The 15,577-nt window shown below is 50.5% G+C and overlaps 1 protein-coding gene across 1 annotated transcript in view; it reads right to left on the bottom strand.

The window, feature by feature from the left end:
* LOC115204762 (dmX-like protein 2) overlaps window positions 1–15,047 on the bottom strand; it is a 103,499-nt gene extending 88,452 nt beyond the window's left edge. Inside the window, exons 1-2 of the mRNA XM_029770469.1 lie at window positions 14,619–15,047; window positions 10,125–10,385 (exon numbers count right to left, since the gene is read on the bottom strand). Of these exons, the coding sequence (XP_029626329.1) occupies window positions 10,125–10,385; window positions 14,619–14,705 (348 nt within the window). The 5' untranslated portion in view covers window positions 14,706–15,047. The remainder of the gene's footprint in view (window positions 1–10,124; window positions 10,386–14,618) is intronic.
* Between the last annotated feature and the right edge of the window lie 530 nt (window positions 15,048–15,577).

Below are 15,577 nucleotides of genomic sequence, written 5' to 3' on the forward strand. Positions count from 1 at the left end.
GTGTGAGCCCTGCTGTGGGGGTGGGTGTGCTTGTACTGTAGAGCCCTGCTGTGTGTGGGGGTGGGTGGCTTGTACTGTAAGCCCTGCTGTGTGTGGGGGTGGGTGGGCTTGTACTGTAGAGCCTGCTGTGTGGGGGTGGGTGGGCTTGTACTGTAGAGCCCTGCTGTGTGTGGGGGTGGGTGGGCTTGTACTGTAGAGCCCTGCTGTGTGTGGGGGTGGGTGGGCTTGTACTGTAGAGCCCTGCTGTGTGTGGGGGGGGGGGGCTTGTACTGTAGAGCCCTGCTGTGTGTGGGGTGGGTGGGCTTGTACTGTAGAGCCTGCTGTGTGGGGGGGTGGTGGGCTGTACTGTAGAGCCCTGCTGTGTGTGGGTGGGTGGGTGGGCTTGTACTGTAGAGCCCTGCTGTGTGTGGGGGGGGGGGGTGGGCTTGTACTGTAGAGCCCTGCTGTGTGTGGGGTGGGTGGCTTGTACTGTAGAGCCTGCTGTGTGTGGGGGTGGGTGGGCTTGTACTGTAGAGCCTGCTGTGTGTGGGTGGGTGGGGCTTGTACTGTAGAGCCCTGCTGTGTGTGGGGTGGTGGGCGGTACTGTAGAGCCCTGCTGTGGGGGGGGGTGGGTGGGCTTGTACTGTAGAGCCCTGCTGTGTTGGGGGTGGGTGGGCTTGTACTGTAGAGCCCTGCTGTGTGTGGGGGGGGGTGGGCGTGTACTGTAGAGCCGGGTGTGGGGGGGGGGTTTGTACTGTAGAGCCCTGCTGTGTGGGGGGGTGGGTGGGCTTGTACTGTAGAGCCCTGCTGGTGTGGGTGGGTGGTGGGTGCTTGTACTGTAGAGCCCTGCTGTGTGGGGGTGGGTGGGTGGGCTTGTACTGTAGAGCCCTGCTGTGTGTGGGGGTGGGTGGGCTTGTACTGTAGAGCCCTGCTGTGTGTGGGGGGGGTGGGCTTGTACTGTAGAGCCCTGCTGTGTGTGGGGGTGGGTGTGCTTGTACTGTAGAGCCCTGCTGTGTGGGGGGTGGGTGGGCTTGTACTGTAGAGCCCTGCTGTGTGTTGGGGGTGGGTGGGCTTGTACTGTAGAGCCTGCTGTGTGTGGGGGGTGGGTGGGCTTGTACTGTAGAGCCCTGCTGTGTGTGGGGGTGGTTGGGTGTGCTTGTACTGTAGAGCCTGCTGTGTGTGGGGGTGGGTGGGTGTGCTTGTACTGTAGAGCCCTGCTGTGTGGGGGGGTGGGTGGGTGGGCTTGTACTGTAGAGCCCTGCTGTGTGGGGTGGGTGGGTGGGCTCTGTACTGTAGAGCCCTGCTGTGTGTGGGGGTGGGTGGGCTTGTACTGTAGAGCCCTGCTGTGTGTGGGGGTGGGTGGGCTTGTACTGTAGAGCCCTGCTGTGTGTGGGGGTGGGTGGGCTTGTACTGTAGAGCCCTGCTGTGTGTGGGGGTGGGTGGGCTTGTACTGTAGAGCCCTGCTGTGTGTGGGGTGGGTGGCTTGTACTGTAGAGCCCTGCTGTGGTGTGGGGGTGGTGGTGGCTTGTACTGTAGACCTGCTGTGTGTGGGGGGGGTGGGCTTGTACTGTAGAGCCCTGCTGTGTGTGGGGGGGGTGGGCTTGTACTGTAGAGCCTGCTGTGTGTGGGGGTGGGTGGGCTTGTACTGTAGAGCCCTGCTGTGTGTGGGGGTGGGTGGGCTTGTACTGTAGAGCCCTGGCTGTGTGGGGGGTGGGGTGGGCTGTACTGTAGAGCCCTGCTGTGTGTGGGGGTGGGTGGGCTTGTACTGTAGAGGCCCTGCTGTGTGTGGGGGTGGGTGGGCTTGTACTGTAGAGCCCTGCTGTGTGTGGGGGTGGGTGGGCTTGTACTGTAGAGCCCTGCTGTGTGTGGGGGTGGGTGGGCTTGTACTGTAGAGCCCTGACTGTGTGTGGGGTGGGTGGGTTGTGCTTGTACTGTAGAGCCCTGCTGTGTGGTGGGGGTTGGGGTGTGTGGCTTGTACGGTATAGAGCCCTGCTGTGTGTGGGGGGTGGGTGGGTGTGCTTGTACTGTAGAGCCCTGCTGTGTGTGGGGTGGGTGGGTGTGCTTTGTACTGTAGAGCCCTGCTGTGTGTGTGGGGTGGGTGTGCTTGTACTGTAGAGCCCTGCTGTGTGTGGGGTGGGTGTGCTTGTAACTGTAGAGCCCTGCTGTGTGTGGGGGTGGGTGGGTGTGCTTGTACTGTAGAGCCTGCTGTGTGTGGGGTGGGTGGGTGCTTGTACTGTAGAGCCCTGCTGTGTGTGGGGTGGTGGGTGGGCTTGTACTGTAGAGCCCTGCTGTGTGTGGGGGGTGGGTGGGCTTGTACTGTAGAGCCTGCTGTGTGTGGGGGTGGGTGTGCTTGATTGTAGAGCCCTGCTGTTGTGTGTGGGTTAGGCCTGGGTTGGGTGTGCTTGTACTGTAGAGCCCTGCTGTGTGTTGGGGGTGGGTGGCTTGTACTGTAGAGCCCTGCTGTGTGTGGGGGTGGGTGGCTTGTACTGTAGAGCCCTGCTGTGTGTGGGGGTGGGTGGATGGGTGGGCCTTGTACCGTAGAGCCCTGCTGTGTGTGGGGTGGTGGGTGATGGGTGTGCTTGTAGCCGTAGAGCCCTGCTGTGTGTGGGGGGGTGGGGTGGGGTGGGCTGTACCGTAGAGCCCTGCTGTGTGTGGGGGTGGGTGGGTGGGCTTGTACCGTAGAGCCCTGCTGTGTGTGGGGGTGGGTGGGTGGGCTTGTACTGTAGAGCCCTGCTGTGTGTGGGGGGGTGGGTGGGCTTGTACTGTAGAGCCCTGCTGTGGTGTGGGGGTTGGGTGGGCTTGTACTGTAGAGCCCTGCTGTGTGTGGGGGTGGGTGGGCTTGTACTGTAGAGCCCTGCTGTGTGTGGGGGTGGGTGTGCTTGTACTGTAGAGCCCGCTGTGTGGGGGTGGGTGGGCTTGTACTGTAGAGCCCTGCGGTGTGTGGGGTGTGGGTGGGCTTGTACTGTAGAGCCCCTGCGGTGTGTGGGGGGGGGTGGGCTTGTACTGTAGAGCCCTGCTGTGTGTGGGGGTGGGTGGGCTTGTACTGTAGAGCCCTGCTGTGTGTGGGGGTGTGGTGGGCTTGTACTGTAGAGCCCTGCTGTGTGTGGGGGTTGGGTGGGCTTGTACTGTAGAGCCCTGCTGTGTGTGGGGGTGGGTGGGCTTGTACTGTAGAGCCTGCTGTGTGTGGGGGGTGGGTGGGCGTTGTACTTAGAGACACTGCTGTGTGTGGGGGTGGGTGGGTGGGCTTGTACTGTAGAGCCCTGCTGTGTGTGGGGGTGGGTGGGTGGGCTTGTACTGTAGAGCCCTGCTGTGTGTGGGGGGTGGGTGGGCTTGTACTGTAGAGCCCTGCTGTGGTGTGGGGGTGGGTGGCTTGTACTGTAGAGCCCTGCTGTGTGTGGGGGGTGTGTGGGCTTGTACTGTAGAGCCCTGCTGTGTGTGGGGGTGGGTGGGCTTGTACTGTAGAGCCCTGCTGTGTGTGGGGGTGGGTGGGCTTGTACTGTAGAGCCCTGCTGTGTGTGGGGGTGGGTGGGCTTGTACTGTAGAGCCCTGCTGTGTGTGGGGGTGGGGTGGGCTTGTACTGTAGAGCCCTGCTGTGTGTGGGGGTGGGTGGGCTTGTACTGTAGAGCCCTGCTGTGTGTGGGGGTGGGTGGGCTTGTACTGTAGAGCCCTGCTGTGTGTGGGGGTGGGTGGGCTTGTACTGTAGAGCCCTGCTGTGTGTGGGGGTGGGGTGGGTGGGCTTGTACTGTAGAGCCCTGCTGTGTGTGGGGGTGGGTGGGTGGGCTTGTTACTGTAGAGCCCTGCTGTGTGTGGGGGTGGTGGGTGGCTTGTACTGTAGAGCCCTGCTGTGTGTGGGGTGGTGGGTGTGGCTTGTACTGTAGAGCCCTGCTGTGTGTGGGGGTGGGTGGGCTTGTACTGTAGAGCCCTGCTGTGTGTGGGGGTGGGTGGGCTTGTACTGTAGAGCCCTGCTGTGTGTGGGGTGGGTGGGCTTGTACTGTAGAGCCCTGCTGTGTGTGGGGGTGGGTGGGTGGCTTGTGCTGTAGAGCCCTGCTGTGTGTGGGGTGGGTGGGTGTGCTTGTACTGTAGAGCCCTGCTGTGTGTGGGGGGGTGGGTGGGCTTGTACTGTAGAGCCCTGCTGTGTGTGGGGGTGGGTGGGCTTGTACTGTAGAGCCCTGCTGTGTGTGGGGGGGTGGGTGGGCTTGTACTGTAGAGCCCTGCTGTGTGTGGGGGTGGGTGGGCTTGTACTGTAGAGCCCTGCTGTGTGTGGGGGTGGGTGGGCTTGTACTGTAGAGCCCTGCTGTGTGTGGGGGTGGTGGGCTTGTACTGTAGACGCCCTGGCTGTGTGGGGGGGTGGGTGGGCTTGTACTGTAGAGCCCTGCTGTGTGTGGGGGTGGGTGGGCTTGTACTGTAGAGCCTGCTGTGTGTGGGGGTGGGTGGGCTTGTACTGTAGAGCCCTGCTGTGTGTGGGGGTGGGTGGGCTTGTACTGTAGAGCCTGCTGTGTGTGGGGGTGGGTGGGCTTGTACTGTAGAGCCCTGCTGTGTGTGGGGGTGGGTGGGCTTGTACTGTAGAGCCCTGCTGTGTGTGGGGGTGGGTGGGCTTGTACGGTAGAGCCCTGCTGTGTGTGGGGGTGGGGGGGCTTGTACTGTAGAGCCCGTGCTGTGTGGGGGGTGGGTGGTTGTACTGTAGAGCCCTGCTGTGTTGTTTGTGGTGGGGTGGGTGGGCTTGTACTGTAGACGCCCTGCTGTGTGTGGGGGTGGGTGGGCTTGTACTGTAGAGCCCTGCTGTGTGTGGGGGTGGGTGGGCTTGTACTGTAGAGCCCTGCTGTGTGTGGGGGTGGGTGGGCTTGTACTGTAGAGCCCTGCTGTGTGTGGGGGTGGGTGGGTGTGCTTGTACTGTAGAGCCCTGCTGTGTGTGGGGGTGGGTGGGTGTGCTTGTACTGTAGAGCCCTGCTGTGTGTGGGGGTGGGTGGGTGTGCTTGTACTGTAGAGCCCTGCTGTGTGTGGGGGTGGGTGTGCTTGTACTGTAGAGCCCTGCTGTGTGTGGGGGTGGGTGTGCTTGTACTGTAGAGCCCTGCTGTGTGTGGGGGTGGGTGGGTGTGCTTGTACTGTAGAGCCCTGCTGTGTGTGGGGGTGGGTGGGTGTGCTTGTACTGTAGAGCCCTGCTGTGTGTGGGGGTGGGTGGGCTTGTACTGTAGAGCCCTGCTGTGTGTGGGGGGTGGGTGGATGGGTGTGCTTGTACCGTAGAGCCCTGCTGTGTGTGGGGGTGGGTGTGCTTGTACTGTAGAGCCCTGCTGTGTGTGGGGGTGGGTGGGCTTGTACTGTAGAGCCCTGCTGTGTGTGGGGGTGGGTGTGCTTGTACTGTAGAGCCCTGCTGTGTGTGGGGTGGGTGTGCTTGTACTGTAGAGCCCTGCTGTGTGTGGGGGTGGGTGGGTGTGCTTGTACTGTAGAGCCCTGCTGTGTGTGGGGGTGGGTGGGTGTGCTTGTACTGTAGAGCCCTGCTGTGTGTGGGGGTGGGTGGGCTTGTACTGTAGAGCCCTGCTGTGTGTGGGGGTGGGTGGATGGGTGTGCTTGTACCGTAGAGCCCTGCTGTGTGTGGGGGTGGGTGTGCTTGTATTGTAGAGCCCTGCTGTGTGTGGGGGTGGGTGGGTGTGCTTGTACTGTAGAGCCCTGCTGTGTGTGGGGGTGGGTGTGCTTGTACTGTAGAGCCCTGCTGTGTGTGGGGGTGGGTGGGTGTGCTTGTACTGTAGAGCCCTGCTGTGTGTGGGGGTGGGTGTGCTTGTACTGTAGAGCCCTGCTGTGTGTGGGGGTGGGTGGGTGTGCTTGTACTGTAGAGCCCTGCTGTGTGTGGGGGTGGGCGTGCTTGTATGGGTCCCAAAAGTGATTCTTCCCATGACTAACTCAATCATACCAGCATATCAGTGTACCACTACAGATAGGATTTACATGAACTAAACCCTCTCCTTTCACACACAATATGGCAGGCTGTGTCCCAAATGGCATCCTACTCCCTTTATAGTACACTACTTTAGACCAGGGACAAACACTGTAGAAAACAACACTAGAGCCTGTAGGTAGGTAGGTGTGTGTGTGTGTGTGTGTGTGTGTGTGTGTGTGTGTGTGTGTGTGTGTGTGTGTGTGTGTGTGTGTGTGTGTGTGTGTGTGTGTGTGTAAAATGTGGCGAAGGACAACGTGACAGGGAAGATTTTGATTTACTGGACCCATATGCATTGTGTGCATAACCCACTGGGCGTTCACCCACGGTGATCACAATGACAGGAGTCACAGAGTATGGTAATTCATGCATCTTAACAGAACATGCAACTGATGTAATGAGGCAGCCAATAAAATGACATTTTCAAACATTTGCCAAAATGCAATTTGCGGGAAAACACCATTCTAAACAGAGCACCTGGGAAAACACCATTCTAAACAGAGCACCTGGGAAAACACCATTCTAAACAGAGCACCTGGGGAAACACCATTCTAAACAGAGCACCTGGGAAAACACCATTCTAAACAGAGCACCTGGGAAAACAACCAATTCTAACAGAGCACCTGGGAAAAACACCATTCTAAACAGAGCAACCTGGGGAAAACCACCATTCTAAACAGAGCACCTGGGGAAACACCATTCTAAACAGAGCACCGTGAGAAAACACCATTCCTAAACAGAGCACCGGGGGAAAACAACCATTCCAAACAGAGCACCTGGGAAACACCATTCTAAACAGAGCACCTGGGAAACACCATTCTAAACAGAGCACCTGGGAAAACACCATTCTAAACAGAGCACCTGGGAAAACACCATTCTAAACAGAGCACCTGGGGAAAACGCCATTCTAAACAGAGCACCTGGGAAAACGCCATTCTAAACAGAGCACCGGGGAAAACGCCATTCTAAACAGAGCACCGGGGAAAACACCATTCTAAACAGAGCACCGGGGAAACACCATTCTAAACAGAGCACCTGGGAAACACCATTCTAAACAGAGCACCTGGGAAAACACCATTCTAAACAGAGCACCTGGGAAAACACCATTCTAAACAGAGCACCTGGGAAAACACCATTCTAAACAGAGCACCTGGGAAAACACCATTCTAAACAGAGCACCTGGGGAAAACACCATTCTAAACAGAGCACCTGGGGAAACACCATTCTAAACAGGCACCGGGGAAAACACCATTCTAAACAGAGCACCTGGGAAAACACCATTCTAAACAGAGCACCTGGGGAAACACCATTCTAAACAGAGCACCTGGGAAAACACCATTCTAAACAGAGCACCTGGGAAAACACCATTCTAAACAGCCCACCTGGGAAAACACCATTCTAAACAGAGCACCTGGGGAAACACCATTCTAAACAGAGCACCTGGGGAAACACCATTCTAAACAGAGCACCTGGGGAAACACCATTCTAAATAGAGCACCTGGGAAAACACCATTCTAAACAGAGCAACTGGGGAAACACCATTCTAAACAGAGCACCTGGGAAAACACCATTCTAAACAGAGCACCTGGGAAAACACCATTCTAAACAGAGCACCTGGGAAAACACCATTCTAAACAGAGCAACTGGGGAAACACCATTCTACACAGAACAGACTCTAAACATGCAACAACTAGGATGGGTTGCTAATATGATTACAATTGTGCCTTTGGTTTTTGGACAATGAAAGAAAGTTGATATGAAAACCAATAGAACAGGAGAGAAATGGCATAGTGGTGGGTCCAATAGGGAAGTAAATGGAAATGTGCAAACATTATATAATTACTCCTGTCTATACAGAAATAAATCAAATCATTCAAAATACTTCCCCAGAAAGCCTGACTTAGCCACAGAGGAATCAAGGATCATTAGCGTCTTTAAAAAAATTGCTGTGGATTGTTTCACATCACAAGCTAGTAGGCCTACCCCCGCAATTTGGGTAGCGCGCTTGGCAATAGGCCTAGCTGATTATTGAGTCGCGGCTGTCAGTAACACACATCTAAAATAAGTGTGAAGATAATGGGTCTGGAGTGTAATGTTTTATGTTGAAACAGGAAGAAGGGGAGGGGTGTGTGGTGAAGGTATAGGCCAGTCTCTCCAGAATGGCTCAGCCGACACCCGCAAATTCCTGCGCATTCATTGTTTCATTGTGTGAATTGTTCGCCCTTAGATATTTTTTATCAATTCCCCATTACATGTCACCAGTAGTAAATGTTCCTTTATTCCCTGTTATTTGATTACATTTATGTTAATGTATGTATTAACTATAATAATTCACCATTCTCACAGTGAAAAGGTTGTTCCAGAATTCACAACCTGCTATACTTGTCAGTAACAAGTTTTAGTTTATTTCATAACCATCATACATGTTTTCATTGTTATTGGTTTGGAGTGCTCCGTTTGAGCAACGAGCATGTGTCTAGTTTCTCTGTCCGATAATGTTGAGGGGGAGCGGGGGCGCCTGGGCACGCATAGAAGTACCTGGCCTGCTGAGGCTGGTGATCTCTCCTTAGTTGACTTAATAAAAATGATAAACATCTAAAAGATACGATTAACCACACGACAATCATTGAGAAAGGAAAAAGTTATTATTGAAATGAAACTGTTCCATGAAAATGCGCATATGAAAATCATAACTGACACGCAGAACAGTAGAAATGGTAGGATAAATTGTAGCTTGCCCGAACTTCAAATTCCCAAGCCGCCTATGAAGTCTTCATGAAATAATTGCCTCCATGTTTCCATGGTGGGATTTTGCCTACAGGCTACTTTGAAGCAAGGTAAGACGTGCTTCATAATATGAAATAAATCATTCTTGTTTCAAACAATGAAGTATGTTTTCAAAATGCATACTGCCTCCAGCTGACATTGTAAAGTGGTGGGTGAGGTGCTGACAGCCTGTTTCCTGAACTTGAATGGTGAATGGGAGGCACACTTCAATTACCAGTTGAGAAATAAAAATAGTAGCTCTTTAAATCGTGCACCAAAAGTATTTTTAACACGTGATTGCAATTGTTGCGCAATGAATGGGCTTGTAAAAACACTCGTTTTACACCAGCAACAACCAGCTGAGGATTGTATTGTTGTATTGGATAAATAAGATACTTTTAGTGTATCTGGACAACCCTTCAAATTAGTGGATTTGGATATTTCAGCCACACCCGTCGAGCTCACAGCCATGCAATCTCCATAGACAAACATTGACAGTAGAATGGTCCGCAACTGAAGAGCTCAGTGATCTTCAATGTGGCACCGTCACAGGATATCACCTTTCCAACAAGTAAGTTCGTCAAATTTCTGCCCTGCTAGAGCAGTGGAAACATCTAGGAGCAACGGCTCAGCCGCGAAGTGTTAGGCTACACAAGCTCACAGAACAGGACGGCCAAGTGCTGAAGCACGTAGCGTGTAAAAATCGTCTGTCCTAGGTTGCAAAAATCACTTCACTACCGAGTTCCAAACTGCCTCTGGAAGCAACGTCAGCACAATAACTGTTAGTCTGGAGCTTCATGAAATGGGTTTCGTTGGCTGAGCAGCCGCACACACAAGTCTAAGATCACCATGCGTAATGCCAAGCGTTGGCTGGAGTGGTGTAAAGCTCACTGCCATTGGACTCTGGAGCAGTGGAAACGTGATGAATCACGCTTCACCATCTCCTGTTTCAGCATGACAATGCCCCCGTGCACAAAGCGAGGTCCATACAGAAGTGGTTTGTCGAGATCGGTGAGGAGAAGCTTGACTGGCCTGCACAGAGCCCTGACCTCAACACCATCGAACACCTTTGGGAGCCAGGTCTATCGCCCAACATCAGTGCCCGACCTCACTAATGCTCTTGTGGCTGTATGGAAGCAAGTCTCCGCAGCAATGTTCCAACATCTAGTGGAAAACCTTCCCAGAAGAGCGGAGGCTGTTATAGCAGCAAATGGGGGACCAACTCCATAATAATGGCCATGATTTTGGAATGAGATGTTCGACGAGAAGGTGTCCACATACTTTTGGCCATGTTGTGTACATGATTACTTACGAAAATACACACAGGCCAATTTAATTATTAACCTATAGTGATAAACATGACGGCAAATGTATTATTTTGCAATGGGATTTATTTTCTCCCAGTCATTTGGGCCAACAACAGTTTTATTTATCAGCTTTCATATAATACATTTTGGTCCATGGTGTGAGCGTTTTGGTCCACGGTGTGAGCGTTTTGGGCCACGGTGTGAGCGTTTTGGGCCACGGTGTGAGCGTTTTGGGCCACGGTGTGAGCGTTTTGGGCCACGGTGTGAGCGTTTTGGGCCACGGTGTGAGCGTTTTGGGCCACGGTGTGAGCGTTTTGGTCCACGGTGTGAGCGTTTTGGTCCACGGTGTGAGCGTTTTGGTCCACGGTGTGAGCGTGTTTTAGAGACAGAGCCCTGGGTGAGCCCTAAGCGTCTCAGTGTGAGTGGTACATCTTTAGACCTAGTGTGGTTCTGGAGGTTTCTTTCCCCTGAAATGGACCCTGACATCTCTGAGGGATACATAAACAGCCTATTGCGCACTACTTTTTCCCTATATAGTGCACTACTTTTAGTGCATGACCAGATCCCATGGGGCTCTGGTCAAAAGTACTGCACTATATAGGGAATAGGGTGCCATTGTGGACGCAGCCAGACACTGAGCCACCAGCCCTCAGGGATGGAACCCAATGGAACACAATAGTAGTCGTTAGGCCTATGCTTTCAGCTGTAGTAGTATAGGCCAATGCATTCATCATTTTGTGTAAGATGGAATTGTATTATTTTAAACAATACAAAACATACACGTACAAACAACAACATCACACAAAGATCAACTGCATCACACCTGCTCAGACCCACATGCTCACACCTCCATTTCCAGCACCTGTATCTCTCCACCACATGGCATCAAAATGCACCATTTTGTTAGACCAATGCATTCGTAAAGCAAATGTCTCATGAGGCTGTTCTAAAGGCTTTATTAATGTGCCTACAATAAACTGTTACCATGTTTTACAATAAACTGTTACCATGTTTTCCATGTTATGCTAGCCTATGTCCCAAAGCATGTAGCCTCTAGCTTAGGTTCATTCCCATGGTTGTTTCACCACATACTATAAGCAGCTGGTTCAAAATCACTACACTGTACGCTATTATTAATAACATTTAGAAGTCTGAATATAGAGAACGCCCTGAGCGCCAACCGTGTGTGAGAGTGACATGAAAGTGTTTAGTATTTTCCCTCTAGAGCAAGTTTCACACAGAGGCCAACATTACATACCACAAGCAGCTGCTGTGAGCAATGATGAGGTTCTCATCTCTCTCAAAATACAATCAGGGGGAAACAGTTTGGAAAGCAAATGGCTATTGCTGTCAAGAGAAGACAGTGAAAAGACTATGATTTTACAGTTATGAAAATTCTCAACTTGATAGGCTATACTGTTCGCTCAATCTTATTGACACCAGCGGAGAGCATCGGCCAGATCCCCGGTGGGAATATTCACTCTTTATCATTGTTGGGTCAGTCAGTGCCACATCAAAGTGAGTTTTTGGACAATAATTTCCTCCTCCAGGTTAGATGGATGTCATATTGTAGGCTATTTGGGTCTCCCCTTCTCGTAGGCCTATTATATGGATGAGACGACGTTGTTTTTATTGATCTGATTTGTCGGTCAGCAGAGTATGCTACCCTGTACTTTTTGTCGTATTAAAAAAGATGATCCTAATGTCTCCAGTAATATAGAGTTTAGTAGAATTGCATGAAATGTGTTTATAAAAGGCCACATTATTCCTGTGCAAAGAAAGGAGAACAGATGTATCTGATAAAGCCTAAAGCCCACTGAACGGTCTATTTTGTGAAAAGAGTTATATTATCAGCCTAAATTATGACTATCCAATCTACTCATCACATTAGGAATAATAGGCTTCTTTACATAAGTCTGCAAATGTGATGCATGGAATGCTTTATTATTAAAGGAGAATTTTTAGGTAAAAATTTGCTTCCCCAAACTTGAAACTCGTGTACCGCATATAACACTGACCTCCGGGGCACTAACCTCCGCTCCCCTTCCTGCATTTCAACACATTTTTGCCATGGTGCAGAGAGAAACATTTGCAGTTTTATAATGCTATTCTACACATTTTGTCATGAGGCTTACAGAAAATATTGCCGTTTTAAAGCTAATTTCCTGGAGGGCCAAGATATCACCCATAGGAGACAGTGAAAGCGACCTAATAACACACCCTGAGACTTTACCACTACACGTACTGTAGCCTCCCCATATAACTACAGTATGTGAGTGTACTACCGTCTCTGACAGGGGGTCTGGCGCTTTGTGGCGTAGAAGCTTGTGAACAGCTTACCCTGGCAGGGGTTACTGGTTCAAATCCTGCTTAGGCTGTTCCCTCTCGTCAGCTCTGAGATGCTGCAGCTCAGTGTGTGTAGGCTAGTATCAGATAGACTTCACTGTTAGGCTAGCTGTGTGTAGGCTAGTATCAGATAGACTTCACTGTTAGGCTAGCTGTGTGTAGGCTAGTATCAGATAGACCTCACTGTTAGACTAGCTGTGTGTAGGCTAGTATCAGATAGACTTCACTGTTAGACTAGCTGTGTGTAGGCTAGTATCAGATAGACCTCACTGTTAGACTAGCTGTGTGTAGGCTAGTATCAGATAGACTTCACTGTTAGACTAGCTGTGTGTAGGCTAGTATCAGATAGACCTCACTGTTAGACTAGCTGTGTGTAGGCTAGTATCAGATAGACTTCACTGTTAGACTAGCTGTGTGTAGGCTAGTATCAGATAGACTTCACTGTTAAGCTAGCTGTGTGTAGGCTAGTATCAGATAGACTTCACTGTTAAGCTAGCTGTGTGTAGGCTAGTATCAGATAGACTTCACTGTTAAGCTAGCTGTGTGTAGGCTAGTATCAGATAGACTTCACTGTTAAGCTAGCTGTGTGTAGGCTAGTATCAGATAGACTTCACTGTTAAGTTAGCTGTGTGTAGGCTAGTATCAGATAGACTTCACTGTTAGGCTAGCTATGTGGCTCTTCACTTGACCCTCGACCAAAAGCCTGGGTCTTAATCAATGTGATACTGTTTCACTGAATCTCTCTGTCTGTAAACAGAATGGTTGATTCTCTGGCTGGGAAAACAAGTGGAGGTGGAATAACTATATTTGTTTCCTCATCTACCACTGATCTGAAACATTTAGCATGCTATATTTAAGCAATAAGGCCTGAAGGGGCCAATATACCACAGCTAAGGACTGTTCTTATGCACAACATAATGTGGAGTGCCTGGATACAGCCCTTAGCCGTGGTATATTGGCCATATTCCACAAACCCCCAACTTAATTAGAGCAGTAAAAAAAAAAAAATATGTTTTGTCATACCCGTGGTATATGGCTGTCAGCCAATCAGCATTCAGGGCTCGAAGCACCCCGTTTATAATGTAACCTAAATCAACAGCAGGGCTAGTATTTTGTTCGATCCGGTATAGGCAACTCCAAAAGCCTTCACATGAAAATCAGATTGCTATTATTTTCTATTAATATCATGACTAAGTTAAGACCCTACGCCTGCTCCCGAACAAAGGAGTGATGGTAGGAAAAATATGAAACGCAGATGAAAAAAGCATGGGCTTGGGCTCTGTTTCAAAATATCACTTTTTTTGTATTTTACGCCAATATATTCTTACTATAAAATGTGTGTGTTGACTGATCGGGTTGGTGTGTCTCGTCTGTTTAATGAACAAAATAAGGAACTATTGATTTCATTTGGAGGGCCCGTTTGTAAGGGGGTCCTATGAACATGAGGGGGGGGGGGTATTTTTGATGGTGACCAACATCAAATGACAAAATGTATACTGACTAACTACTATTTCCAAATGACTATCATATTATACAGATGGATAGTAGATGGATAGTAAATGCGATATGATGCATGCAGAATAACACGCAACCTTTTCGCTCTGAAAGGATGCCAGCTAGCTGTCTACGTCACCGCCTGCACAGCTGATGCTAGCTTGACAGCGGCTCGTGCTAATGATACATGAAACACACTGACGCCTATGTTAGCTAGTCTCGTTCACAACACACACACCCCCACACCAAGCTCTAGCCCCGGGATAGGTGTGGCGTTTCAATCATATCATTCAATGTATTGTTTGGATGCTGGAAAGAAAACTGCATTATTATCGATGTGAGATGTTTTATGTGAGATTGCGTAAAAACAACAAAGGAATTCCCCTGTCGACCCTTGTAACACGCAGCATCATAAAGGTCATCTAACAGGCTTTCCGTCTTAGGACCAAAGCAAATAAACAGAACGTTAGGTCTGGCTCTATATCCTCTGCGAACACCGTAGGATAACCTTGAACACCCACTGTTAGCTGGCTAATGCCGACCGTTAATGTCAGGGCGAATGAATGATGTGGTGGATTGGCAGCCTCACAGACCTGACTCAACGTTAACCGTGAATATATCCGTGCACTTCATGCAGACGACTCTGTGAATCTTGTTAGCGCTCTGTCTGTACATGGCTAGCCAAGATGCTATCTAGCGCTGGTTAGTTAGCAAGGACGCTATCGCTGACAGCTAGGTAGCTAATCATCGTCTCCCAAACAGCGTCAGATCAATTCAATATCAAAATAAAACCTTACTGTGAAAGGAATGTCGTTGACGCTCCCCACAGAATAGCAGCAGTCACCGGGGTTCACAGCTCCCGTTAGCACCTGGTGGAGATGCATTTTCCCCTTCTTTTAGCTTCAACAGATGTCTGGATATTTAATTATTTACGACAGCGACTCGTCCACCTTCTGTTTCTCCATCTAACTCGCCACTGCTGCTGGGAATTGCATCCGTCTGTAGTCGGTCTGCCAGCGGCTTGTTTTTTGTTTCTCCGAATTTCTACTAAAACGCCGCGGAGGAGGAGGATAATCTTTAGTCGGTTTGAATCAAATAGCAGGTTGTCCTGTTGTGTACATGTATGTGAAATAGGCTGCCTTCGCTGTCAGTGTCAAAACACACAGCGTCGGGATTCTTACAGGCAGCGCTTCGCTGAAGGAAGAATATCTGCAGCGAACCTGACATGCGCGTTCACGGCGATCCGAAGACACGACTGCATGACCATAGACATATCATGTCTAGATTGTGAACGAGACTAGCGTATGTAGTTATATTTTCTAATTGTCGCAATATTTAATCGTATTAAATGACCCTATCTGTAAATATGTTAAAATGTCTGAAAAATATTTAATGTCAAATGTCCCCATTCGGTCAGAGACAATATACCCGCTCTAGTTTATCATTTCTATGTTGATGACGCTCCAGGTTTGGGGATCACGCACCAGTTTGACGAATACGCAGGCGTTCATTGATCTTCCAGAGATATGTGGGGTTTGGAAAAATTCTTCGATATCGATGATGTGCTGTCAATCCGTATAAGAGCTGGTCGAAACAGTTGGTCGAAACAGAGTCAATTATTAACAGTGTTAAAACAATTCCAACAGCCGCTGTCATGTCTTGCTTTGTGTTTCTGTCATAACAGCGGGTGGTTAGGGAATCCCAACCCCCTACAAGAGAAGGCTTTTGGTGCATTCTGGAGAATATGATATGACTG

Source organism: Salmo trutta, chromosome 12 (genome assembly GCF_901001165.1).
Source record: "Salmo trutta chromosome 12, fSalTru1.1, whole genome shotgun sequence".
NCBI classification, from domain to species: domain Eukaryota; kingdom Metazoa; phylum Chordata; class Actinopteri; order Salmoniformes; family Salmonidae; genus Salmo; species Salmo trutta.